Genomic DNA, 27,379 nt, shown 5'->3' on the forward strand with positions numbered 1-27,379 from the left:
AGTAACAAAGTTATCGCTGAATAAATAGGCCCATGGCAGAAATGTAAAAATTGCTCTGGTCCATAAGGGGTGAATAGGTGTGAAAGTGGTTAACCATTAGCCGCCCGGCCAATGGCCGTTTGGTGGCTTCAGATGTGCTCCTCCATTCCGGGTGCACGCCATTTGGCGTGCTCCCGCACATGCGCCGTTTGCGCTAGTGCAGAGCGGCGCAGCAGTGCGATCTGTCGCTGTCCGTGCACCTCGGACACGGCCGATGACAGATCCGAGTACCGGCTCCCGTTGCTGGTACCATGTGACCTGCTGTGACCAATCACAGCAGGTCACATGACAGTTGTATACATGGATGGCTTCATTCATGATGCCATCCATTGTATACTAGTGCCTAGCTGTGAATGGTCACAGCTAATCACATGCACATGTCATGTGATTAGCTGTGACCAAATCACAGCTAAGCACAAAAAAAAAAAAAAAAAAAAAAAAAACCTTGAATGAATCGATGTCATTCAGGTAAATGCTTGCTTATAGCAAAGTAATTCTTTGCTATAAGCAAATTGTGTAAAAAAAAAAAAAAAATACTGATCACTTCCCCAAAGTAGTACAATGTTACTATGGTAACATTGTACTATTTTGGTCATAGTAAAATATGAAAGAAAATCTTAAAAAAAATAAAAAAAAATTTAATAAAAAATTAAATATAATAAAAAAATAAAAAAAATAAATATATATTTTTTTTCATACTGTCACCAGTCAGTGTCCCTGATCACCGCCATGCCAGTTATATGATGACGCTGTACTGCACTGGTGACAGTATGTAAAAAAAAAAATAGTGAAAATAATTTTTTTAATTTTTTAATTTTCGGAAAAATTATGACAAAAAAATACAACTTCAAAAAACTCGCCATGCCTCTTATGAAGTACGTCGGACTGTCTACTCTGCAAAAAGGGGTCATTTGGGGATATCTGTACTATTCTGACATTCTTGGACCTCAAGAAATTAGATTGGCCGTCAGTACTTCAGGATTGATCAATATTCAGATCTATACCATAGTTTGTGAACTCTATAACTTTCCTACAAACTAAATAATACATCCTAATTTGGGTTATTTTCACCAAAAACATGTAGCAGAATACATCTCGGCCTAAATTTATGAAGAACAATTATTTATTTGTAAACTTTTATAACAGAAACAAAGAAAAATGTGTTTTTTTTCAAAATTTTTGGTCTTTTTTTGTTAATTTAGCAAAAAATAAAAACCCCAGCGGTGATTAAATACCACCAAAAGAAAGCTCTAGTTGTGTGAAGAAAATTATAAAATTTTAGTTTGGGTACAGTGTTGTATGACCGCGCAATTGTCATTCAAAGTGTGAGAGTGCTGAAATCTGAAAAATGGCCTGAAATCTGAAAAAAAGGTGTAAAATTGCACGGTATTGAAACGGTTAAGGAGCAAGGCCACCGAATCCTTGGCAACCGATCACTCATCCAGCTGTCAGCGGGATTCCCCTGCTGGTAGCTCAATTATTAACAAAACAGTTGCTGTCCAGGACTGGTAATTGGTATCGGTGAGTAAAAAAAAAATTGGTATCAGTGCATCCCTAGTAATAAAGATGGTTAGCACTTCCACCTGGCAATACTAGGGTCATTGGTTTGAATCCCAACCATGGCATTACCTGCCTGGAGTTTGTAAGTTCTCCCTGTGCCTGCTTGGGTTTCCTCCAGTTTCCTCCCACACTCCAAAGGCATGCTGGTAGGTTAATTGGCTCCTGTCTAAATTGGCCCTAGTATGTGTATGTATGAATGTAAGTTAGGGACCTTAGATTGTACACCCCTTGAGGGTTAGGGACTGATGTGAATGTACAATATATATATGTAAAGCGCTGTGTACATTGATGGCGCTATATACTGTAAGTACCTGTAATAATAATATTACCTGAGTTGCTGGCAAAGTCCTTTCATAGATGTGTTGTTCAGGAATAGAGATGAGCGAATCGAACATGACGAAGTGGAATTCGATCCGAAGATTTGGAAAAATTCTATTCGCGACGAATCCGAAGATTAGCAAACTTCGGATGCACGAATCGAATTTTCCCAAAAATGGCGGCGACATGTGTGGCGACGGAGAAAATGGACAGAGAAGATGGGGCGGGGATCTCTGGGAAGGCGCGCAGACAAGGCGCGCTGACCCATAATGCATTCATGACATGTGATCGCATTAGCCAATCAGCAGCCAGCCAGCACTGTGTAATGGTGGAGCTATAAATCGCGGCCATCTTAGAATTCTCCATTAGCCTCCGGTCATTCAAGAGAGACAGACCTGTGTGTATTAAGGGACAGAGTTAGGGCCACAGAGACTTTAGGGCCACAGAATCGTTACTCAGGGACACAGAATCGTTACTCAGGGACACAGAATCGTTACTCAGGGACACAGAATCGTTACTCAGGGATACAGAATCGTTACTTAGGGCCACAGCTATCAAAGAATCGAAAATTTAAAGTGACATACACCCTTTTTTTTTGGTGGCTGTCGTGCACAGTTGGTGCTGCAGTTTGCCGATTGTGCAAAATAAACTGACTTTCTGCTTCACAACCACTATTGTACGTTCAAAGAGTTAAATCCATATACACGCCGGGTGGCGGTAATATTTTTTGGGTGATTAGTGCATTCCAGTGACATAAACGTACAGTTTCCAGCCAACGGCAAGCTGCAATTGACCGATTGTGCTAAATAAACTGACTTTCTGCTTCACAACCACTATTGTACGTTCAAAGAGTTAAATCCATTTACACGCCGGGTGGCGGTAATATTTTTTGGGTGATTAGTGCATCAGTGTTGTGCGCATTAAGCCAGACACCAAAGGGCAGCACAGACCTGTTATTACTCGCTCAAGCATGGCTGAACAAAACCAGTCTCTACCACAAATTGGACCCAGACCTGCCCAGGGTCTCGTAACTAGATTGCACGGAGGAGTAGAGTCCGTTATCGGAATTAAATAGACAAAACGCCACACCAAAAAGAGTGGCCATTCCAACACTTATTCCAGAAAGAGGAACAACCTGTTTCATATACGGCCCGTAGACATTTCACGTCTGCCACATTCAGTCGATTTAAGACGCAAGCTCCACTTCCTGTGGTCTCTGACCGTCGATATACCTTTAAGTGTCAGCTTTGAAGCTATATTCCCTCCGGAGCACTGACACTGGTGCCCTTCCGTCAACATGCCTTTAAGTTTCAGTTTTCAACCATATTCCCCACAGAAGCCAAACTCTTGGGTATCCCAGAAGCTGCTCAGCGGGTCAGGGCAATAAAGCTCCCGGTTCACAGGTTGTTCCGTCTTATGGATGGAAGTACGACGGTATATGATCTTCTTCGCACCCACGGCATCACCTCATAGAATCTCTGCATTGCATCTGCAATCACAACGCTGACTTCCCGGATCACCACTCAGCCATTGGACTCTTGATAGTCGTCTCCCCACACTGCTGCTGGGGGGACTTTTTAACCTAGGCCTGTGTATGGCCTTCAATTGAAGCTGCTTCCGCTCCGCCACTCTGCCATTGGACTCTTGATAGTCGTCTCCCCACGCTGCTGCTGGGGGGACTTTTTAACATAGGCCTCTGTATGGCCTTCAATTTTAGCTGCTTACGCTCCGCCACTCTGCCATGGGCCCCTGTACCGCCTCCTCATGCTGCTGCCAGGCCCGTAATCTGCCATGGGCCCCCGTACCGACTCCTCATGCTGCTGCCAGGCCCGTAATCTGTCATGGGCCCCTGTACCGCCTCCTCATGCTGCTGCCAGGTCCAGAGTGTGTCATGGGTCCCTGTACGGCCTCCCATTGCTGCTGTCTCCATCGCCACACTCTGCCATGTGCCACTTTCAGGTCTCCTCACACTGCTGGTGGGTTCCATTTTGTCATAGGGTGCTGTATGGCCTCCCATTGCTGCTGCCTCCACCGCCACACTGTGGCTCCACACTCTGGTTTTGGCCCCGTGACTGCCCAAATGAGTGAAGTGTGCGGTGATTCTAAGATCGACGGCACTCATCTGCATGTCATACTGACTGACAGTATTATTTCTCTTCCCCAGCAGACTCCAAGGGCATTTAAATTAAAGGTACAGTGATATTAATTAAAGGTAATATAAAGGCTCTCTGAAGCCTAGAAACACCCTTTTTATATGTTAAATTTGCAGCGAATATATTCGGCTCGAAGCGAATTTATTCGGCGAATTCGGCAAATCAGCCGAACCGAATTTTTGAATAATTCGCTCATCTCTAATTAAATTCATTACTAATGTTATTGTGAAATTCGAATACATCCGAAACTTCGAATAATGACATTTTCATCCAAATTTCTATTCAAAATGTAACAAACTGCATGTCTGTTTCATGTCAAGGTTCTACCTTTCCTCAGAGATTGTGTTTCTCCATGTGCCAGCATCCATCTTAAGTTCTTGCAAAGCATGGTGGGAGCCTTTATGCTTTCAGGCCTCTGTGGCTCCTCCTCCAGAAGGGTGTGGCTGATCACATTTAAGCCTGCTGTCTGCAGTTGCTCTTTGCATTCATGTCCTGTATGGTCCTTTGCAGCAAGCTCTTGTTCTGTTCTCGTTGCTCTCCTGGTAACCGACTCGGCTTGGACAAGACTATTCTCTGCTTTATCCCATTACCTGACCTCCCGTTGCTGAACCCGGCCCGTGACCTGAGTATTCTTGTCTACCGTCTTGTACTGTTTGCTCCGTTGTTATCGACCTGGCCTGTCTGACCACGCTGTACGTTTTCCATCTGGCTCCCACCAGCTGTATGCCATTGGCGGCAGTCGTTACCGCAGCTGGAGTTACTCGGGGGCCGCGACCTGGTCTCAGGCTACGTCAAGTCCATCCCCACCATCAGAGGATCCATCTTAAGTTCCTGCAAAGCATGGTGGGAGCCTTTATGCTTTCAGGTGAAGGGCAGCCTGGGGCTTAGACTCTGCGCCCTGAGGGACTCTGGTCTGTGAGTAGCGGCTGTCTTCAGTCGCTGCGTGACCTTACCATTAGGCCTGCCTGCCCATTCCATCGCTCCTGCCCTGACACTTCACAGGTTAGAATAAAATATCTCATTATTGGCTTTATTTAAAAATAGTGTTTTATGACAATGCATTTGGACCCTGACCCAACAAGATGAATTTCCCTTTGCATTGGGTGCTGCTGTTTTGTTTTTATTTGAAGTAGACAAAAATAGCAAAGTGCGCAGAGTAAAGCAGCCTATAGATGATAATATATAAAAGGAAAGGAAATTGCTCAAATGCCTCCTGCAGTGCTATTGTGTTCTGTAGGGAGGGGGGGGCATTGAGAGCCTTCCCCATGGGCAGAACACAATGGTTAATGCTAGGGGCTATAGCTGCTGGCAGTAATAGCTTGTAAAAAAATCCAGAAAGTTGACCAATGGATTGATTGGCTACAATCAGCCTGCCCATGCATGGATTGAAAGTTGGCTGGATCCTGCTGAACCAGACGAATTTAAATCCATGTATGGCCAGTTTCTAAGGTGGGAGGGGGTAGTGGGGTGGTGATTGTTTGTCATTTCCTCCATGTTTTCAAATGAACTCATTGGGCACCAAGTCTGGGAAACTTGAGAGGCCTACCCCAGGGTGGGTTTCTTCTGGGCTACGCTAGGCATCTAGGTCACTCTCTCTCTGCTTCACATACATGGGGTACCTTTGCTTTAGTGCCATTTTCACCATTGCCCTGGGACAAGGTTGAGGTTGCCATCAGGGAATATCTGACGTTAAGGCAGACTTCTACTCTTAGAGATGAACATACACCATGTACACTTGCACAACAATTGTTTTCCAGTTAACACTTGGGTCCCCGTGTAAATGTACATCTTCCCACAGTAGCTATCAATTAGGCAGACCATGCCTAACGCTGACCACAGCCACCTCTCCAGCGTTTTCCAATACAAGTCCCAGTAGCAGCATGGAATCCCTCGGTGCACATAGCGGGGGCTACACTTGACTTTAACTCTTAAACTTTCATACCTCTGCAGTTCCTTTGGAACCTTCTACCCTCAATACGGGTTTAAACATGTAACATGTTTCAACTACCTCCTATCTTTACTACCTCCTTTCCCCCCGATCCTCCTTCCCCCATGACAGTGGGCGGGGGTTCTTCTCCTCTCACCTGCTGTCAATTTTTTAAAAGAGTACAGCTATGTAGAGCTCCACCAACACAGTTGTGTCATTCATTCATTGATTTGTCATTCTCAGTTTCTTGTGAATGAATAAACTGCAAGTACCGTCTTCTACTATTGCAGATGGACTTGAGTTTCAGAGGACTGTGAGGGCATCTGTATAGAGGTAAGGGCTGGAAGCCAGAGGACATATCTGAAAGAGCCCACATTGCACCCATGATCTACTGATCACAGGTGCAATGCTTTCCAGGCTCAATATTTTCTGCAACAATATGTGTTTTCATTATTCTTTCCATAAAGGTGAACTTATCCATTAAGCATTTGGGTTTAAAAACACTTTATACATTTTTTTTGTACAATGAAAATTGTTTTTGTTCATTTACTTTCAGGTGCTTTGATAACATTCTAATTCTCCATTTTCTCTTGTAATTTCCCTCTATCTGACCTATTTTGTCCTACAGCTTCAACACTATGTCTGACCTCTGGAAGTGGACTTGGCGGTGGGGAAATTGCTGGAATTGTCATCGGCACAGTGTTTGGGATATTCCTCCTTGAAGTCATTGTGTACTTTGTTCTAAAGGCAAAAAGAAGTACAGTATAGTATTCTTCTTCCTGTGTTCGAGTAAACTTTATCATAATATATCGTTTAAACTGTATTTTGATCAGATCAGCATTACAAAAAATATGTAAAACACTTGACTAAGTACATATAGAAAACGAAGTAATTGGTCAGGTGTTCTAGTGAAGGAGTTCTACAGGATGTTCAGGTCAAATCTGAGTTTGACCATAGCTGCCATATACAGCAAAACACACAATTTTATTGGATTAACATTTGTCTTTATTTATTATTATTATTTTAAATTAGATCACCCATAGGTTTACGGCCACCCACCTAAAACTGAATAGGCCCCTTATGCTGCCAATTGTGCCCTGTCAATGCATGGACCCTCCTAGAGCTCTGAAGGTATGCTGTAGTATCTGACACCAAGCCATGAATAGCAGATTCTTTACGTTCTGTAAGTTGAGAAGTGGGGCCTCCATGGATTAGACTTGTTTTTCCAGCACATCCTGCAGATGCTTAATTGGATTGAGATCTGGAGAATTCGGAAGTAAAGTCCACACCACAAACTCGTGTTACTCAAACCATTCGTGAACATTTGCCTTGGGTGTCATTTTTTCTGACACCCCCCTGGCAGAAATGACACAGGACGTGGCAGTGCACACAGGAGCCAATATCTGCAGGGCACACACAGCCAGGTCAGAGCCGGTAGAGAGGAGCAGCTGAGTGGCTGGGCGAGGAAGGAGCCTCCATTGATCAGACTTGTGTCAGGATACGTTATCCTGCTGAAAGAGGCCACTGCCACTAGGGAATACAGCTTCCATGAAGGGGTGTGCTTGGTCAGGAACAATGTTTAGGTAGGTGGTACATGTCAAGTAACATCTACATGAATGCCAGGACCAAAGTTGTCCCAGCAGAACATTACCCAAAACATCACACTGCCTCCACTGGCTTGCCTTCTTCCCATTCTGCATCCTGGTGGCATCTCTTCCCCAGGTAAACACCGTACAGTACATGCACCTAGCCATCCACATGATGTAAAAGAAAACATGATTCATCAGACCAGGCCACTTTCTTCCATTGCTCCGTGGTCCAGTTCTGATGCTCACATGCCTATTGTAGGCACTTTTGGCTGAGGACACGGGTCAGCATGGGCACCCTGACCGGTCTGCAGTTAGATAGCCCCATACACAGCAAACTGCGATGCCCAGTCTTTCTGCTTTTAACACATCAGCTTTAGGGACAACATGTTTACTTGCTAGTTGCTACCTAATATATCCACCTAGTTTCAGATGCTACGGTAATTAAATAAATAATTAACTTGTCAGTGGTCATAATGTTTTGGCATGTGTGTGTGTGTTTAATCCAAAAGATAAGGCAGCATTGACGGAACTTCAAAGGTGACCACTCAGTGATTTTATATTTAACATTTTAAAGAAGCACAAGGTCCTCTTCCTCAGATCTTTCTTTGGTCTTTAGCGTGTGTTTCATCCTAACATCCAATCAAACCTTCATCACTGATTGTCAGCCTTTCAAGTCTGGTGAGTGCTGCCTTATAGTTTAGATGATATGTACTTTGTACATGCTTTGCTGGGCTCCCGGGCCCATTTTTCATGCAGTGGCAGCCATTGGATTGTATATGTAATGTTATCCTATTGATTTTATCATAAGATTTTAATATATGATCTTATTAATTGTATTTTTTATTATTCATCTTATTTATAATTTTATCTCATTGTGTTTTTAAAACAATTCTTTTACACCACATTGTACCTTCTTTTTAGAGGATCCAAGTAGCTTAGTGTATGAGAATGAACATGTTTCTGAACAAAACTATGAAAGGACTTTGCCAGGAACTCAGGTAATAGAATAATAATTGTATATATATATATATATATATATATATATATATATATATATATATATATATATATATATATATACAGTGGGGATCGAAAGTTTGGGCACCCCAGCTAAAAATGTGTATTAATGTGCATAAAGAAGCCAAGGAAAGGTGGAAAAATCTCCAAAAGGCATCAAATTACAGATTAGACATTCTTATAATATGTCAACAAAAGTTAGATTTTATTTCCATCATTTACACTTTCAAAATAACAGAAAACAAAAAAATGGCGTCTGCAAAAGTTTGGGCACCCTGCAGAATTTATAGCATGCACTGCCCCCTTTGCCAAGCTGAGACCTGCCAGTGTCATGCATTGTTCTCAATCATCATCTGGGAAGACCAGGTGATGTCAATCTCAAAGGTTTTAAATGCCCAGACTCATCTGACCTTGCCCCAACAATCAGCACCATGGGTTCTTCTAAGCAGTTGTCTAGAAAACTGAAACTGAAAATAGTTGACGCTCACAAAGCTGGAGAAGGCTATAAGAAGATAGCAAAGTGTTTTCAGATGTCAATATCCTCTGTTCGGAATGTAATTAAGAAATGGCAGTCATCAGGAACAGTGGAAGTTAAAGCAAGATCTGGAAGACCAAGAAAAATATCAGACAGAACAGCTCGCAGGACTGTGAGAAAAACAATTCACAACCCACGTTTGACTGCACGATCCCTCCAGAACGATCTGGCAGACACTGGAGCTGTGGTACACAATTCCACTATAAAGAGATACTTGTACAAATATGGTCTTCATGGAAGAGTCATCAGAAGAAAACCTCTTCTACGTCCTCACCACAAAAATCATCGTTTGAACTTTGCAAATGAACATATAGACAAGCCTGATGCATTTTGGAAACAAGTTCTGTGGACCGATGAGGTTAAAATTGAACTTTTTGGCCGGAATGAGCAAAGGTACGTTTGGAGAAGAAGGGGCACAGAATTTAATGAAAAGAACCTCTGTCCAACTGTTAAGCATGGGGTTGTGTTGCAGCCAGTGGCACAGGGAACATCTCACGAGTAAAAGGAAAAATGGATTCAATACAATTTCAGCAAATTTTGAATGGTAACTTGATGCCATCTGTGAAAAAGCTGAAGTTAAAGAGAGGATGGCTTCTACAAATGGATAATGATCCTAAACACACCTCGAAATCCATGGGGGATTACATCAAGAGGCGTAAACTGAAGGTTTTGCCATGGCCTTCACAATCTCCTGACCTCAACATAATTGAAAATCTATGGATAGACCTTAAAAGAGCAGTGCGTGACAGACAGCCCAGAAATCTCAAAGAACTGGAAGACTTTTGTAAGGAAGAATGGGCAAAGATACCTCAAACAAGAATTGAAAGACTCTTGGCTGGCTACAAAAAGCGTTTACAAGCTGTGATACTTGCCAAAGGGGGCAGTACAAGATATTAACTCTGCAGGGTGCCCAAACTTTTGCAGACGCCATTTTTTTGTTTTCTGTTATTTTGAAAGTGTAAATGATGGAAATAAAATCTAACTTTTGTTGACATATTATAAGAATGTCTAATCTGTAATTTGATGCCTTTTGGAGATTTTTCCATCTTTCCTTGGCTTCTTTATGCACATTAATACAAATTTTTAGCTGGGGTGCCCAAACTTTCGATCCCCACTGTATATATATATATATATATATATATACACACACACACACAATATCTCACAGAATTGAGTACACCCCTCACATTTTTGTAAATACATTGTAGCAAAGTGTCATTTCTTCCGTTTGTCACATGAAAAGATAGAATCAAATATTTACAAAAATGTGAGGGGTGTACTCACTTCTGTGCGATACTGTGCATATATATATATTATATATATAATATTTATTTATATATTTTTTATACATTTATACATTTTTAAAATTATTATTAATATTATTTTTATTTTGTAACAAAATATCAGTTTATATTCTACTAAACTGTCATTATTCTATGTATTTTTAATTTCAAGAAGATCATACATACCTCTGTTAAATTTGTACCATCCCGTCAAACATATTAATAAAACTACAAAGGTTTATAATTGTGTATAATTGTAAAAACAAAAAATCTGTGCATTTTGGCAGAGCTGTGGAAATCTTAGACCTGGATAGACTGAGATATAAATCTTTTGGCAGGTAAAGTAGCTCCCTTATATGTTTTTCATCTGTGTATTTAGCCGGAGCTCAGCTTTAGCATTACAAAAACTCACAGCATGACAATTTTGCAAAAGCAGTAAAAGGGGAATAAACAACAGAATGCTTATCTCTTATTACAATACTTCCTATGAATACATGAAAGGGCTGATTAGAGTAAGGGAACTAAAAGTCCCTAAAATGTTATGCTCCAGTTCCTATAATAAACCCCCATGAGAATCAAAGAGATTCATTCACTCTGTAGGTAGAATCCATGGGGTGAAGGGGCAGAGGAGCTTTTCAGTACCAGCAGTATTAGTCCACCTTAATTGCTTTATTTGGTAATCTGATTATACTGGAACGTGTCTGTTTGTGGTACTGTAACACACCTAGGGGCTCTTTCCTGCACCTTTCATGTAGTAAAGAAATGCCAGTATTAGATGTTGGAAGTGTGTAATGATAGTAGTAGTGATATTGCCACTAAATGTATGACTTCCAGCTGCAACTGGAGGTTCCGTCTCCTGGTTAAGTGGACACCGTATTGAGTTTGCCCGTATGTTGAAATGTCAAAATTCAGTCTAATTTGGTCCAAATCTGAAAGCTCATCCCTAGAGATCATATTTAGAGATGAGCGAATCGAACATGACGGAGTGGAATTCGTTTCGAAGATTAGGAAAAATTCGATTCGCGCCGAATCCGAAAATTAGCAAACTTCGGATGCACGAATCAAATTTTCCCAAAAATGGCGGCGACATGTGTGGCGACGGAGCGGGGATCTCTGGGAAGGCGCGCAGACAAGGCGCGCTGACCCATAATGCATTCATTCATGACATGTGATCGCATTAGCCAATCAGCAGCCAGCCAGCCAGCACTGTGTAATGGTGGAGCTATAAATCGCGGCCATCTTAGAATTCTCCATTACTCAGGGACACAGAATCGTGACTCAGGGACACACAATCGTTACTCAGGGACACACAATCGTTACTCAGGGACACAGAATCGTTACTCAGGGACACAGAATTGTTACTCAGGGACACAGAATTGTTACTCAAGGACACAGAATTGTTACTGAGGGACACAGAATTGTTACTCAGGGACACAGAATCGTTACTCAGGGACACAGAATCGTTACTCAGGGACAGACACAGAATTGTTACTCAGGGACACAGAATTGTTACTCAGGGACACAGAATTGTTACTCAGGGACACAGAATCGTTACTCAGGGACAGACACAGAATTGTTACTCAGGGACACAGAATTGTTACTCAGGGACACAGAATCGTTACTCAGGGACAGACACAGAATTGTTACTCAGGGACACAGAATTGTTACTCAGGGACACAGAATTGTTACTCAGGGACACAGAATCGTTACTCAGGGACACAGAATCGTTACACAGGGACACAGAATCGTTACTCAGGGACACAGAATCGTTACTCAGGGACACAGAATTGTTACTCAGGGACACAGAATTGTTACTGAGGGACACAGAATCGTTACTGAGGGACACAGAATTGTTACTCAGGGACACAGAATTGTTACTCAGGGACACAGAATCGTTACTCAGGGACAGACACAGAATTGTTACTCAGGGACACAGAATTGTTACTCAGGGACACAGAATGGTTACTCAGGGACTCAGAATTGTTACTCAGGGACAAAGAATCGTTACTCAGGGACGCAGAATTGTTACTCAGGGACACAGAATTGTTACTCAGGGACACAGAATCGTTACTGAGGGACACAGAATCGTTACTGAGGGACACAGAATTGTTACTCAGGGACACAGAATCGTTACTCAGGGACACAAAATTTTAACTCAGGGACACAGAATTGTTACTCAGGGACACAGAATCGTTACTCAGGAACACAGAATTGTTACTCAGGGACACAGAATCGTTACTCAGGGACACAGAATCGTTACTCAGGGACACAGAATCGTTACTCAGGGACACAGAATTGTTACTCAGGGACACAGAATCGTTACTCAGGGACAGACACAGAATTGTTACTCAGGGACACAGAATTGTTACTCAGGGACACAGAATCGTTACTCAGGGACACAGAATTGTTACTCGGGGACACAGAATCATTACTCAGGGACACAGAATTGTTACTCAGGGACACAGAATTGTTACTCAGGGACACAGAATTGTTACTGAGGGACACAGAATCGTTACTGAGGGACACAGAATAGTTACTCAGGGACACAGAATCGTTACTCAGGGACACAGAATTGTTACTCAGGGACACAGAATTGTTACTCAGGGACACAGAATCGTTACTGAGGGACACAGAATCGTTACTGAGGGACACAGAATCGTTACTCAGGGACACAGAATTGTTACTCAGGGACAGACACAGAATTGTTACTCAGGGACACAGAATTGTTACTCAGGGACACAGAATTGTTACTCAGGGACACAGAATTGTTACTCAGGGACACAGAATTGTTACTCAGGGACACAGAATTGTTACTGAGGGACACAGAATCGTTACTCAGGGACACAGAATTGTTACTCAGGGACACAGAATCGTTACACAGGGACACAGAATCGTTGAATTAAAGAGTATGTCAGACAACACGTAGAGGAGTGGCAGAGGAGGCAATGTTTCAGGAGCGAGCAGACGTGGCAGCAGAGGAAGGGGTCGAGGCAGCACTAGTCGCAGCCAGAGGCCAGTGCTCCCGGTGTCATCCAGCGGTCGTGTCTCCACCGACAACCCTGCCGTCATCGATTGGTTGGCTCGGTCGTCTTCCTCTTCCCAGGTCACCTTTGACACCTACAGCCAACGGTCGGTGGGTACGTCAGACACAACCGTTAGTTGGCATGGCCCGGGAGCAAGCCCACTGAAATCACGTGTCCTCTACCTGCCCCTGTCCTTTGGTGTTCCCTCACCAAGCGAAGTATCGCATGCTGTGGGCTCAGCCCCACTGTACAGTGAGGAAGAGCTAACAGAGGGCGGTCAGGAACGGGGGGAGACATCGGCCTCTTCAGCAGCCAGGCGAAGAAGTACTGGCGAGGAGAGTGGCTCGGTAGCCGGTCTAGAGACAGGTCTGTCTCCTGACCCACACGCAGCCGAGGGGGCTAGTAGTGAGGCGGAGACCCTAATTGATGATGATGAGGCTGATCGCACTTGGCAGCCTCGTCGTCATCAGGCTATTGCTTCCGCATCATCAGGAGAAGAGGGTGCCAGCTTGGCAGCGAGCAAAACAGTCGGTGGGTTGCCCAGGAGGCAGCAGGGTCGCAGCAGTGTCAGTGGAGGCAAACGACCACGGAGTAGAGCACCAGCTCCACTGCAGCCTACCACCACGGCCAGTGGTGGTGCCGGTGTGCACGGAGGAAGTAGCAGTCAGCCAGTGAGGAGTAGCGGGGGCAAAGTTTCCTACTAGGCGGTGTGGCAATTTTTCCTCAAGCCGCCCGAGGAAGTAAACGTAGCCGTATGTCGACTATGTGGCCAGAAAGTCAAGCGTGGCCAGGGGGCCCATGTTGGGACTACAGCGTTGCGTCAGCATATGCAGCGTCGCCATTCGGTGGCCTGGGAAAACCGTGATAAAGATACGGCGGTTCTGCCTGCCCCAGCCCCCGCTCCATCACCCGCTCCGTTACTTGCTCCGTCACCCGACGTCAATCGCCCTCTATCAGCCAGTCAAGGCTCCAACACCTCTGCTGAGGGGAGTTGTCGCTCGTTGGCATCTTCCGCTCGTTCAGATGCTCCTTCTCCTGCTACTCCTCTTCACGGATTCCGTCAGCAGTCTTTCTTGGAATCCGTTTCCAAGAGACAACAGTTTGTGAGCACGCACCCGACGGTGCAGAAGCTGAACGTCCTCCTGTCCAAGTTGCTGGTGCTGCAGTCCCTCCCTTTCCAAGTGGTGGACTCAGCACCTTTCTGAGAAATGATGGCTTGTGCCGCGCCGCGGTGGAGAGTGCCAAGCCGGCATTTCTTTGCCAAAAAGGCAGTGCCAGCCCTGCATTCACATGTAGAAGAGATGGTGGGCCAGTCTTTGAGCATGTCGGTCTCTGCCAAAGTGCACGGCAGCGCCGATGTGTGGAGCTGTAACTACGGTCAGGGACAGTACATGTCATTTACGGCCCACTGGGTGAACGTGGTGCCGGCACAGCCGCACCAGCAACTTGGACAGGTCACGCCGCTTTTGCCTCCACGTTTGCACGTCCTTGGTCCAGCAAAGATGTCCGCCTCTACCACCTCTTCTTCCGCTGTGTCCTCAGCCGCCACCCCCGTGCCAAGTCCCATTACCCGACCGGCATATCACATGTGCAGGGCGCAACGGTGTCACGCTGTGCTGCACCTGGTATGCCTTGGCGAACGTAGTCACACAGGGGAGGAACTTCTGAGTGTAATGAACAGAGAAATCGACAGATGGCTGTCTCCGCGCAAACTGAAAATCGGAACCATGTTGACCGACAACGGAAAGAACATGGTGTCTGCTCTGCGTCAAGGAAGGTTGTGCCATGCGCCATGCATGGCTCACGTGTTCAATCTGGTTGTCAAGCGGTTCCTAAAATCCACCATCCCACTGCAAGACATCCTTAAAATGTCACGTAAACTTTGCATGCATTTCAGCCATTCCTACACCGCAAAGCACACCCTCCTTGAGCTGCAGCGGCAGAACGGAATTCCACAGCATCGCCTGATCTGCGACGTTGCAACAAGGTGGAATTCAACCCTACACATGTTAGACCGCCTTTACGAACAGCGAAAGGCCATCACCGATTTCCTGATGTTACAAGCGGATAAAGGTACTCCCTGTGTAACTTAGATGTCAGCCATTGGCAGCTCATGCGTGACACCTGCCGCTTGCTCAGGCCCTTTGAGGAGGCCACGCTATTCGTGAGTCGGCAGGACTATGGGATGAACGACGTCATTCCTCTGTTGCACGTCCTGGAACAAATGCTGTTAACAATGGCTGGTCAGGGTGCGGTAGACGTGGCGCACAGATCTCAACGCCACATGACCCCTGTGGGGGCAGGACAGGAAGAAGAGGAGGAGGTAGAGGAGGACATTGGTGCTCAGGAATTATTGAGTGAAATGGGTGGTTTTTCCACTCAGCGGACAGCAGTGGAGGAGCAGGAGCATCTGGTAGAGGAGGAGGAGGAGACAGAGGACCCAGACGCACCGTGGCAGTATGCTGTGGAGATGGAGGCAGGGAGTCCCTCGCATTCCTTGGCACAAATGGCCCATAGCATGCTCGGTTGCTTGCGTAGCGACAGCCGAATAATAACCATCAGACAGAGGGATGACTTTTGGCTGTCCACCTTGTTGGACCCTCGCTACCGTTCAAAAATGGTGGCCTTTTTCACACCTGCTGAGAGGGAGGCCAAAATAACGTACTATAAAAACCACCTATGTAGTCAGTTGGTCTCTGCCTTTCTGCGCCAACGTCCATCCTCAGACACTGTGGGCCCTGTGCGCTCGCGTTCCGCTGCCATGGCAGCAGGGGAGGGGTGGGGTGGTAGGAGCAGTGGCAGCTCCACCAGCAGCGGCTGCCTCAGTCTGCAGTCGATGATGAGTAGCTTTCTTCACCATCGCAGTGAGGAAACTACTAACCAGCCGCAGCAGCAGCAGCATCAGGTGGACCAGGAGCAGGACCTCAAACAACAGGCTTGGGCCTACTTGGACAGCACCCTGCAAACCGAGGTAGACAATCCCCTTGACTACTGGGCAACGAAACTTGACCTTTGGCCCCAACTAGCTGAATTTGCCCTTGAAAGGCTGTCATGCCCGGCCAGTAGCGTGGCATCGGAGCGCGTGTTTAGTGCGGCAGGAGGTATTGTAACTCCGCGGAGGACACGACTGTCCACCCAAAGTGTGAAGAGACTCACGTTTGTGAAAATGAATCAGGCGTGGATTAGTCTGGATTTCAAACCACCAGTTCCTGACACAACTGACTAAATCCGACATGAATCATGCCCCAAACATGTTATTATTTTTAACATAGGCCTCTGTATGGCCTTCAATTTAAGCTGCTTACGCTTCGCCACTCTGCCATGGGCCCCTGTACCGCCTCCTCTTGCTGCTGCCAGGTCCAGAGTGTGTCATGGGTCCCTGTACGGCCTCCCATTGCTGCTGTCTCCATCGCCACACTCTGCCATGTGCCACTTTCAGGTCTCCTCACACTGCTGGTGGGGTCCATTTTGTCATAGGGTGCTGGCAGATTACGGGCCTCCCATTGCTGCTGCCAGGCCCGTAATCTGCCATGGGCCCCCGTACCGACTCCTCATGCTTCTGCCAGGCCCGTAATCTGTCATGGGCCCCTGTACCGCCTCCTCATGCTGCTGCCAGGTCCAGAGTGTGTCATGGGTCCCTGTACGGCCTCCCATTGCTGCTGTCTCCATCGCCACACTCTGCCATGTGCCACTTTCAGGTCTCCTCACACTGCTGGTGGGTTCCATTTTGTCATAGGGTGCTGGCAGATTACGGGCCTCCTCATGCTGCTGCCAGGCCCGTAATCTGTCATGGGCCCCTGTACCGCCTCCTCATGCTGCTGCCAGGTCCAGAGTGTGTCATGGGTCCCTGTACGGCCTCCCATTGCTGCTGCCAGGCCCGTAATCTGCCATGGGCCCCCGTACCGACTCCTCATGCTGCTGCCAGGCCCGTAATCTGTCATGGGCCCCTGTACCGCCTCCTCATGCTGCTGCCAGGTCCAGAGTGTGTCATGGGTCCCTGTACGGCCTCCCATTGCTGCTGTCTCCATCGCCACACTCTGCCATGTGCCACTTTCAGGTCTCCTCACACTGCTGGTGGGTTCCATTTTGTCATAGGGTGCTGTATGGCCTCCCATTGCTGCTGCCAGGCCCGTAATCTGCCATGGGCCCCCGTACCGACTCCTCATGCTGCTGCCAGGCCCGTAATCTGTCATGGGCCCCTGTACCGCCTCCTCATGCTGCTGCCAGGTCCAGAGTGTGTCATGGGTCCCTGTACGGCCTCCCATTGCTGCTGTCTCCATCGCCACACTCTGCCATGTGCCACTTTCAGGTCTCCTCACACTGCTGGTGGGTTCCATTTTGTCATAGGGTGCTGTATGGCCTCCCATTGCTGCTGCCAGGCCCGTAATCTGCCATGGGCCCCCGTACCGACTCCTCATGCTGCTGCCAGGCCCGTAATCTGTCATGGGCCCCTGTACCGCCTCCTCATGCTGCTGCCAGGTCCAGAGTGTGTCATGGGTCCCTGTACGGCCTCCCATTGCTGCTGTCTCCATCGCCACACTCTGCCATGTGCCACTTTCAGGTCTCCTCACACTGCTGGTGGGGTCCATTTTGTCATAGGGTGCTGTATGGCCTCCCATTGCTGCTGCCAGGCCCGTAATCTGCCATGGGCCCCCGTACCGACTCCTCATGCTGCTGCCAGGCCCGTAATCTGTCATGGGCCCCTGTACCGCCTCCTCATGCTGCTGCCAGGTCCATAGTGTGTCATGGGTCCCTGTACGGCCTCCCATTGCTGCTGCCAGGCCCGTAATCTGCCATGGGCCCCCGTACCGACTCCTCATGCTGCTGCCAGGCCCGTAATCTGTCATGGGCCCCTGTACCGCCTCCTCATGCTGCTGCCAGGTCCAGAGTGTGTCATGGCTCCCTGTACGGCCTCCCATTGCTGCTGTCTCCATCGCCACACTCTGCCATGTGCCACTTTCAGGTCTCCTCACACTGCTGGTGAGTTCCATTTTGTCATAGGGTGCTGTATGGCCTCCCATTGCTGCTGCCAGGCCCGTAATCTGCCATGGGCCCCCGTACCGACTCCTCATGCTGCTGCCAGGCCCGTAATCTGTCATGGGCCCCTGTACCGCCTCCTCATGCTGCTGCCAGGTCCATAGTGTGTCATGGGTCCCTGTACGGCCTCCCATTGCTGCTGCCAGGCCCGTAATCTGCCATGGGCCCCCGTACCAACTCCTCATGCTGCTGCCAGGCCCGTAATCTGTCATGGGCCCCTGTACTGCCTCCTCATGCTGCTGCCAGGTCCAGAGTGTGTCATGGGTCCCTGTACGGCCTCCCATTGCTGCTGTCTCCATCGCCACACTCTGCCATGTGCCACTTTCAGGTCTCCTCACACTGCTGGTGGGTTCCATTTTGTCATAGGGTGCTGTATGGCCTCCCATTGCTGCTGCCAGGCCCGTAATCTGCCATGGGCCCCCGTACCGACTCCTCATGCTGCTGCCAGGCCCGTAATCTGTCATGGGCCCCTGTACCGCCTCCTCATGCTGCTGCCAGGTCCATAGTGTGTCATGGGTCCCTGTACGGCCTCCCATTGCTGCTGTCTCCATCGCCACACTCTGCCATGTGCCACTTTCAGGTCTCCTCACACTGCTGGTGGGTTCCATTTTGTCATAGGGTGCTGTATGGCCTCCCATTGCTGCTGCCTCCACCGCCACACTGTGGCTCCACACTCTGGTTTTGGCCCCGTGACTGCCCAAATGAGTGAAGTGTGCGGTGATTCTAAGATCGACGGCACTCATCTGCATGTCATACTGACTGACAGTATTATTTCTCTTCCCCAGCAGACTCCAAGGGCATTTAAATTAAAGGTACAGTGTTCTGCACTAATATAAAGGCTCTCTGAAGCCTAGAAACACCCTTTTTATAAGTTAAATTCGCAGCGAATATATTCGACTCGAATCGAATTTATTCCGCGAATTCGCCGAATCAGCCGAATCGAATTTTTGAATAATTCGCTCATCTCTAATCATATTAGGTGTAAAGGACTCCTTTACCTGGTTATCATGGCAGATAGTAACTATATGCATGCACCAAATGATGCCAAAGAAACCAATATCCATTAGTGCCAGGCTTGTGTTTGAAATGGGGACAGTTTTTGGGCCACCTTCATGCTTAGTGATAAATGGCAAATAGTTGTTATAAGAATACCAGGCCATACACTTGGAGGGTCTATTTATAAAACATTCATTGAATAAATGTCTGAAGCATGTGTGCATGCTGAACAAAATGTTCTGTAATCGCTGACAAACCAAACTCATGTAGACTTCACCTCTGCAACATCTCCAAGATACGCCCGTTCCTAACCTCGGAAACCACTAAGAAACTCATTCACTCCCTTATTATATCACGCCTCGACTACTGTAACTCCCTCCTCATTGGCCTACCTCATCGCAGGCTATCCCTACTTCAGTCTATCATGAATGCTGCTGCCAGACTCATCCACCTTACTAACCATTCCGTATCTGCCACCCCTCTCTGCCAATCCCTCCACTGGCTTCCAATTGCCCAAAAACACTGTTCAAAACACTAACACTGACGTATAAAGCCGTTCACAACACTGCCCCAAATTACATCACCGATCTTGTCTCCAAATATCACCCAAACCGTACTCTCTGCTCCTCACAAGACCTCCTACTCTCTAGCTCCCTTGTCTCCTCCTCCCATGCTCGTCTCCAGGACTTCTCCAGGGCTTCCCCCATCCTCTGGAACTCCCTACCCCAATCTATCAGACTATCGCCTACTCTGCTCACTTTTAGGCGCACCCTGAAAACCTATCTCTTCAGGGAAGCCTACCTCGACCTCAGCTAATACTGGAATCATCCACTCTTCCAACCACTCCATTCCCCACAGTTATTACCTTTTGTACCACTATCTCCTCCCTCCTAGATTGGAAGCTCCAAGGAGCAGGGCCCTCGAATCCCTCTTGTATTCAACTGTATTGTTACTGTATTGTCTCCCACCATAATGCAAAGCGCTGAGCAAACTGTCGGCGATATATAAATCCTGTGTAATAATAATAATGTTTGTAAGAAATGAATGCCTGTATCTTCAGCTACATCTTGTGGCCAAAATTCGGCAAAGTCTTCTGATTGAGGTGTTTCAGAAAATTAAACTGCATTTTGGGCACTGGATGGAACTGAAGAAACAGGCATTAATCCTTTACAAAGATGCAGTGCAAATGCTTCTGACATTTGTGCAACAAATGTTTTACAGGGCTCAGAGGTATCCTTAATAAAAAAACAATGTTGCAGAGGATTGGGACAAAAAAAGTCTCCAGCCTAGTTCATTGGTAGACGTGCGCTTTGTTTCATTTCAATTCGTTTTTTTGAGATGAAAATTTAATTTTCAGAGATTTGGATGTATACGAATCTACCTATGGATGTAGAAACCAATGTCAATGAATCAAGAGAAAAAGATATAATTAAATGAATGAATTCATTTGTTTCATTCGGATGACATCACATGATGCGATAGCAGTTTGGGCCCATGGGGAATTTAGTTAAATTTTCAAATTTGTTCGATAATTCAGATTCGGGTGATAAATGGATCTAAAATTCATTCCATTCGTCAATTTGGATGCACATGACGCCAGTTGTGCAATCCGCTCATGCCATTTCTTTTGGGTTGGTTTGGGTTGAACTATTGAATGCTTCTAATTCAAATCCTTCCAATTTGATAAGAGATTGAATAAATAGCAATCTTCTGGAATAACTGCAAAATTTTTCAAAACTTCACCCCAGACCAACAAATGTACGAAGGGAAGGCCGAAAATACAAAACGAATTCCGAAAACAAACTGGCTCAACGTAACGAATATGATGAAACAAAATTCTTCAAAGAATGAATGAAATCAAGCAAAATAAATAATTCCAGCGTGCACACGTCTATTCATTGGTTCACTAATTTCTAGTATTACATAAGACTTTATTACCGGTAAGATTTGTTATTTGTTTTATAATATAATATATGTGTAATAATGTATCATATTTAATATATGTGTCTTTTATATGCAGGAGAAAGTAAGTCAAGCTTCTCACTATGAGGTAAGTATTATTATACATATTTGAACTGTGAATAGGAATCTGTATGCTGGGTATTTGCACTGAAATGGGTTTCCGACTGTTATCCCAGTTGTTGGTGTCCTGGCTATACTGCGTTGTCAGTAGGATGCTGTACTGGGAAATCTAATGGTAACAACTTCCATATGAGATAGATACAGAATATCTATAATTTCCAAATACCTAAAGTCCCAGCCCTATAATTATATTCCAGCTCAGATGACTTGTTTTCTTTCCACAAATAGGAACTAACATTCAAGGACAAATCCATATACAGCATCATGAAGCCTGCTGCTGGAAAATACTGAAGGTAACAAGACGTTCCTGTATACCTTTTAATCTGTGCAATCAGGGGTGGGCAACTGCGGCCCTCCAGCTGCTGTTGAACTACATGTCCCATGAAGCACTGCAAGACTGACAGTTTAAATCATGACTCCCAGAGGCATAAGAATGGTGGGACTTGTAGTTCTGCGACAGTTGGAGGGCCACAGTTGCCCACCCCTGTGTGCAGATATTGCATTTCAACCTCTCCCTCCCATGACCATTTCCCCCTTTATATCCCTAACCCTGTCACTTCTGGATCCATTTTTTTTACGTTTTACACAACCATACTAAAATGCACATTTGTTTTACATGAAATTGCACCTAAAAGCGTAACATATTATATATTTTCTGAAAGCAGACCCTGTAGAATAAAATGGTGGTGGATGCAACATTTTGAAAGTGTTACTAAACCTACAACAGTAAAATCAGTCTGTATATGCAGTAAAGCATGCTTTTTATACTCAGGGTGGAACTTAAGGGGTTAATCCTCTGCACTGGTTAAAAAAGCCGTTTGATCCTTTCTCCTCTGGTCCTCCCCCTTTTCAAGCGCTTACCTCTTATCTCCTGATAAGACAGACTGAACCGTAGGCATTTTGCACATGCTCAGTTTGGTGTGTATTGCCGTAGAGATTTTTTGTTTTTGTTTCTTGGGAGATTGCATGTGATCAGCACAGGGCCAATCAGCACTAGTCAGACAGAGGTCAGGGTCCTGCATCTTCCTAGAGCAGAAAGAAAACTCCTCCTACAAGCTTTAGCTAGCGCTGAGCTTGACAGCTGACACAAGACTGCTCTAACTTCTGATGAGAAAAGGTATTTAGCAGTTTATATTTACTAAAATAATTGCATTTCCATGTTGTGTGTACTATGGGAGTCCAGATATACTGGGTGCAGGGTCCTGGGAGACCAGATATAGTGAATGCAGGGTCCTGGGAGACCAGATATAGTGAATGCAGGGTCCAGGGAGACCAGATATTGTGGATGCAGGGTCCAAGGAGACCAGATATAGTGGATGCAGGGTCCGGGGAGAGCAGATATAGTGGATGCAGGGTCCAGGGAGACCAGATATAGTGAAGGCAGGGTCCGGGGAGAGCAGATATAGTGAATGCGGGGTCCGGGGAGAGCAGATATAGTGGATGCAGGGTCCGGGGAGACCAGATATAGTGAATGCAGGGTCCGGGGAGACCAGATATAGTGAATGCAGGGTCCGGGGAGAGCAGATATAGTGAATGCGGGGTCCGGGGAGAGCAGATATAGTGGATGCAGGGTCCAGGGAGAGCAGATATAGTGGATGCAGGGTCCAGGGAGACCAGATATAGTGAAGGCAGGGTCCGGTGAAAACAGATATTGTAGATGCAGGGTCCGGGGAGAGCAGATATAGTGAATACGGGGTCCGGGGAGACCAGATATAGTAGATGCAGGGTTTGGGGAGAGCATATATAGTGAATGCAGGGTCCAGGGAGACCAGATATTGTGGATGCAGAGTCCGGGGAGACCAGATATAGTGAAGGCAAGGTCCAGTGAGACCAGATATAGTAGATGCAGGGTCCGGGGAGACCAGATATAGTGAAGGCAGGGTTCGGAGAGACCAGATATAGTGAATGCAGGGTCCAGGGAGACCAGATATAGTGAATGCAGGGTCCGGTGAGACCAGATATAGTAGATGCAGGGTCCGGGGAGAGCAGATATAGTGAATGCAGGGTCCGGGGAGAGCAGATATAGTGAATGCAGGGTCTGGTGAGACCAGGTATAGTAGATGCAGGGTTTGGGGTTTAGGAACACTTTAAGTCACTCAGTATTTACTACTCTTTATCAAATTTATATGTTCAGTAAAAGAAAATGCACTCAAATGAATTTTATTGCACATACAATTTATATAACCTCCAATTTCTTGTTAAAATATAAAAGATGAGGTTGCATCGAGCAAATAGATACCAAATATGCCGAACCTCACAATGGCATGCTCCTGTAAAATGGCAAAACACTATGGTACCCAAAGTTGCCTGTAGGCGACACTTTAAAAGCTTTTACAGGTCATCAGTGTAGATTTCCCCATAAATGATGGCCTTAGAAGTATAACTCTCACTATGGTGTGCGTGATGATACCTGATACAGTATTTGTGACACAATTGTCATTTTCGCACACATGTGTACCCAATGTATGATTTAGCACATGTTCAAATGTCTGTGTACATGGGGCAGGGGGCTTTAAAAATAGTGAGTTGTTGAGTGTTTTTTAATTTATTGTATTAAATGCTTGCGTTTTTTTAAACAAATTTTATTATCACAAGGAGGCTATGTTATATGTTATCACTGGAGGCTGTCATAGCCCAGAGCAGGTGACAGGTTCTCTTTAAGGTGACATAAGGGGTCTATTAGACCCATGATATCACCCCTGCTGTTGAAGCTGATCAAGCACAGACTGTGTTTAACTGCTTCCCCGCCACCCTATAGCAGAAATGCTGCTACAGGGCAGCAGGGGTGCACAAAATCATGTGGATATATACATGATTTTGTGTTTCTGGGTAGGGGGCGAGCCCTATCTGTACCGCCAGCCACGGCTGTCAATCGGCTGTCAATGTGCTTCCTCCCTGTCAGCTCGGGCACACTGCTCTGGATGGCTGTGCACAACCGTTGTGCATAACCGCTTCTCCACCGCCCTATAACAGAAATACTGCTACAGGGCAGCAGGGGTGTGCAAAATTACGTATATATACGTGATTTTGTATTTCTGGGTAAGGGGTGTGTGCGAGCCCTACCCGTGCCGCCATTCATGGCTGTGGCTGTCAATTGGCTATCAATGTGCTTCCTCCCTGTCGGCTCGGGCACACTGCTCTGGATGGCTGTGCACAGCACAGCCATCCAGAGCAGTGTGCTTACAGTGAAGCATCAACACACTGCCCCCTAGTAAAACAGTTAACCCTTTGATCGCCCCTCCTGTTAACCCCTTCCTGCCCAGTGCCATTAGTACAGTGTCAGTGCTTTTTTTTTAGTACTGATCACTATATTGGTGTCACTGGGAATATCAGTGACACCAAGTCAGTTCCCCCCCAGTGTCAGAATGTCCGCCGCAGTCCCGCTATAAGTCGCTGATCGCCGCCATTACTAGTAAAAGAAAAACAAAAATTCCAGTATCTATACCGCCATTTGTAAACACTATAACATTCATGTAAACCAATTAATTTACATGTATTGGGATTTTTTCTTAGCAAAGACATGGAGCAGAATACATTTTGGTGTAAATTTATGATGAAATTTGATTTTTACATTTTTTTTTACTGGACGTGTTTAATAGTAAAAAGTCCAAAATATTGTTTTTTTTCTCAAAATTGTCAGACTTTTTTTTTATAGCGCAAAAAATAAAAATCACACAGGCGATCAAATACCACCGAAAGAAAGCTCAATTCATGGGGAAAAAAAGGATATAAATTTCATTTGGGTGCAGTGGTGCATGACCGCGCAATTGTCAGTTAAAGTAACGCAGCGCAGTAACGCAAAAAATGGCCTGGTCAGGAAGAGGGGTAAATCCTCTGGTGGGCAAGTGGTTAATTAGCTTCTTCCTCAGTCAGAGTGGCCGAGGTTTGACAACTCTGAAGCTAAACATTCTCAGCACTGAGCGCTTCCAGGTTCACACTACTGAGGGACTACAGACACTACTGATCAGTAAAGAGATATCTAAAGCCATTTTTTTTGTTCGTTGATAGAGCAGGGAAGGGTCACAGCCCCTGTTAGTTTGTTTTATATTTTTATATAATGCCATTAACTATTGTCTGCACAATATTTTTTAATGTTTGCATATCACTTTTTGTCTTTAGGTTTCCCTTCAGCATTTCTGGGATGCAACGTACTCACATAATGCATACGATCCTCAATCAGCAAGGGGACATCCTTTCCACCGTGAAACTTTCCCTGCATCATTAAACTTTTCTCAGCCTGATAAATCTCTTCAAATTGTTCAATGCATTCCAAACCTGGCCATACAGTATTCAGTGTTTTCTATAAATACAGACCAGATCTGGCCATACACTACTAACTGTTTGTAAATATATTATACTGATACAGTGGGGCAAAAAAGTATTTAGTCAGCCACCAATTGTGCAAGTTCTCCCACTTAAAAAGATGAGAGAGGCCTGTAATTGGCATCATAGGTATACCTCAACTATGAGAGACAAAATGAGAAAACAAATCCAGACAATCACATTGGCTGATTTGGAAAGAATTTATTTGCAAATTATGGTGAAAAATAAGTATTTGGTCAATATCAAAAGTTCATCTCAATACTTTGTTATATATCCTTTGTTGGCAATGACAGAGGTCAAACGTTCCCTCTAAGTCTTCACAAGGTTGGCACACACTGTTGCTGGTATGTTGGCCCATTCCTCCATGCAGATCTCCTCTAGAGCAGTGATGTTTTGGGGCTGTCACTGGGCAACACGGACTTTCAACTCCCTCCAAAGGTTTTCTATGGGGTTGAGATCTGGAGACTGGCTAGGCCACTCCAGGACCTTGAAATGCTTCTTACGAAGCCACTCCTTCATTACCCGGGCGGTATGTTTGGGATCATTTTCATGTTGGAAGACCCAGCCACGTTTCATCTTCAATGCGCTTGCTGATGGAAGGAGGTTTGTACTCAAAATCTCACGATACATGGCTCCATTCATTCTGTCCTGTACATGGATCAGTCGTCCTGGTCCCTTTGCGGAGAAACAGCCCCAATCATGATGTTGCCACCCCCATGCTTCACAGTAGGTATGGTGTTCTTTGGATGCAACTCAGCATACTCTCTCCTCCAAACACGACGAGTTGTGTTTCTACCAAACAGTTCTACTTTGGTTTCATCTGACCATATGACATTCTCCCAATCCTCTTCTGGATCATCCAAATGCTCTCTAGCAAACTTCAGACGGGCCCGGACATGTACTGGCTTAAGCAGGGGGACACGTCTGGCACTGCAGGATCTGAGTCCTTGGCGGCATAGTGTGTTACTGATGGTAGCCTTTGTTACATTGGTCCCGGCTCTCTGCAGGTCATTCACTAGATCCCCCCGTGTGGTCCTGGGATTTTTGCTCACCGTTCTTGTGATCATTTTGACCCCACGGGGTGAGATCTTGCGTGAAGCCCCAGATCGAGGGAGATTATCAATGGTCTTGTATGTCTTCCATTTTCTAATTATTGCTCCCACAGTTGATTTGTTCACACCAAGCTGCTTGCCTATTGCAGATTCAGTCTTCCCAGCCTGGTGCAGGTCTACAATTTTGTTTCTGGTGTCCTTCGACAGCTCTTTGGTCTTCACCATAGTGGAGTTTGGAGTGTGACTGTTTGAGGTTGTGGACAGGTGTCTTTTATACTGATAACAAGTTCAAACAGGTGCCATTGATACAGGTAATGAGTGCAGGACAGAGGAGCCTCTTAAAGAAGGTACAGGTCTGTGAGAGCCAGAAATCTTGCTTGTTTGTAGGTGACCAAATACTTATTTTCCACCATAATTTGCAAATAAATTCTTTCCAAATCAGCCA

At 45.8% G+C, this 27,379-nt stretch overlaps 1 protein-coding gene across 1 annotated transcript in view; it reads left to right on the forward strand.

The window, feature by feature from the left end:
- The window catches only part of LOC149443899 (uncharacterized), a 43,784-nt gene extending 17,980 nt beyond the window's left edge, over positions 1 to 25,804 (forward strand). Inside the window, exons 3-7 of the mRNA XM_089655234.1 lie at positions 6,626 to 6,754; positions 8,508 to 8,584; positions 21,498 to 21,527; positions 21,788 to 21,852; positions 25,679 to 25,804. Of these exons, the coding sequence (XP_089511360.1) occupies positions 6,626 to 6,754; positions 8,508 to 8,584; positions 21,498 to 21,527; positions 21,788 to 21,850 (299 nt within the window). The 3' untranslated portion in view covers positions 21,851 to 21,852; positions 25,679 to 25,804. The remainder of the gene's footprint in view (positions 1 to 6,625; positions 6,755 to 8,507; positions 8,585 to 21,497; positions 21,528 to 21,787; positions 21,853 to 25,678) is intronic.
- Positions 25,805 to 27,379: the final 1,575 nt, after the last annotated feature.

Source organism: Staurois parvus, unplaced genomic scaffold (assembly GCF_062004578.1).
Source record: "Staurois parvus isolate SC_StPar_1 unplaced genomic scaffold, SC_StPar_1.0 ptg000827l, whole genome shotgun sequence".
NCBI classification, from domain to species: domain Eukaryota; kingdom Metazoa; phylum Chordata; class Amphibia; order Anura; family Ranidae; genus Staurois; species Staurois parvus.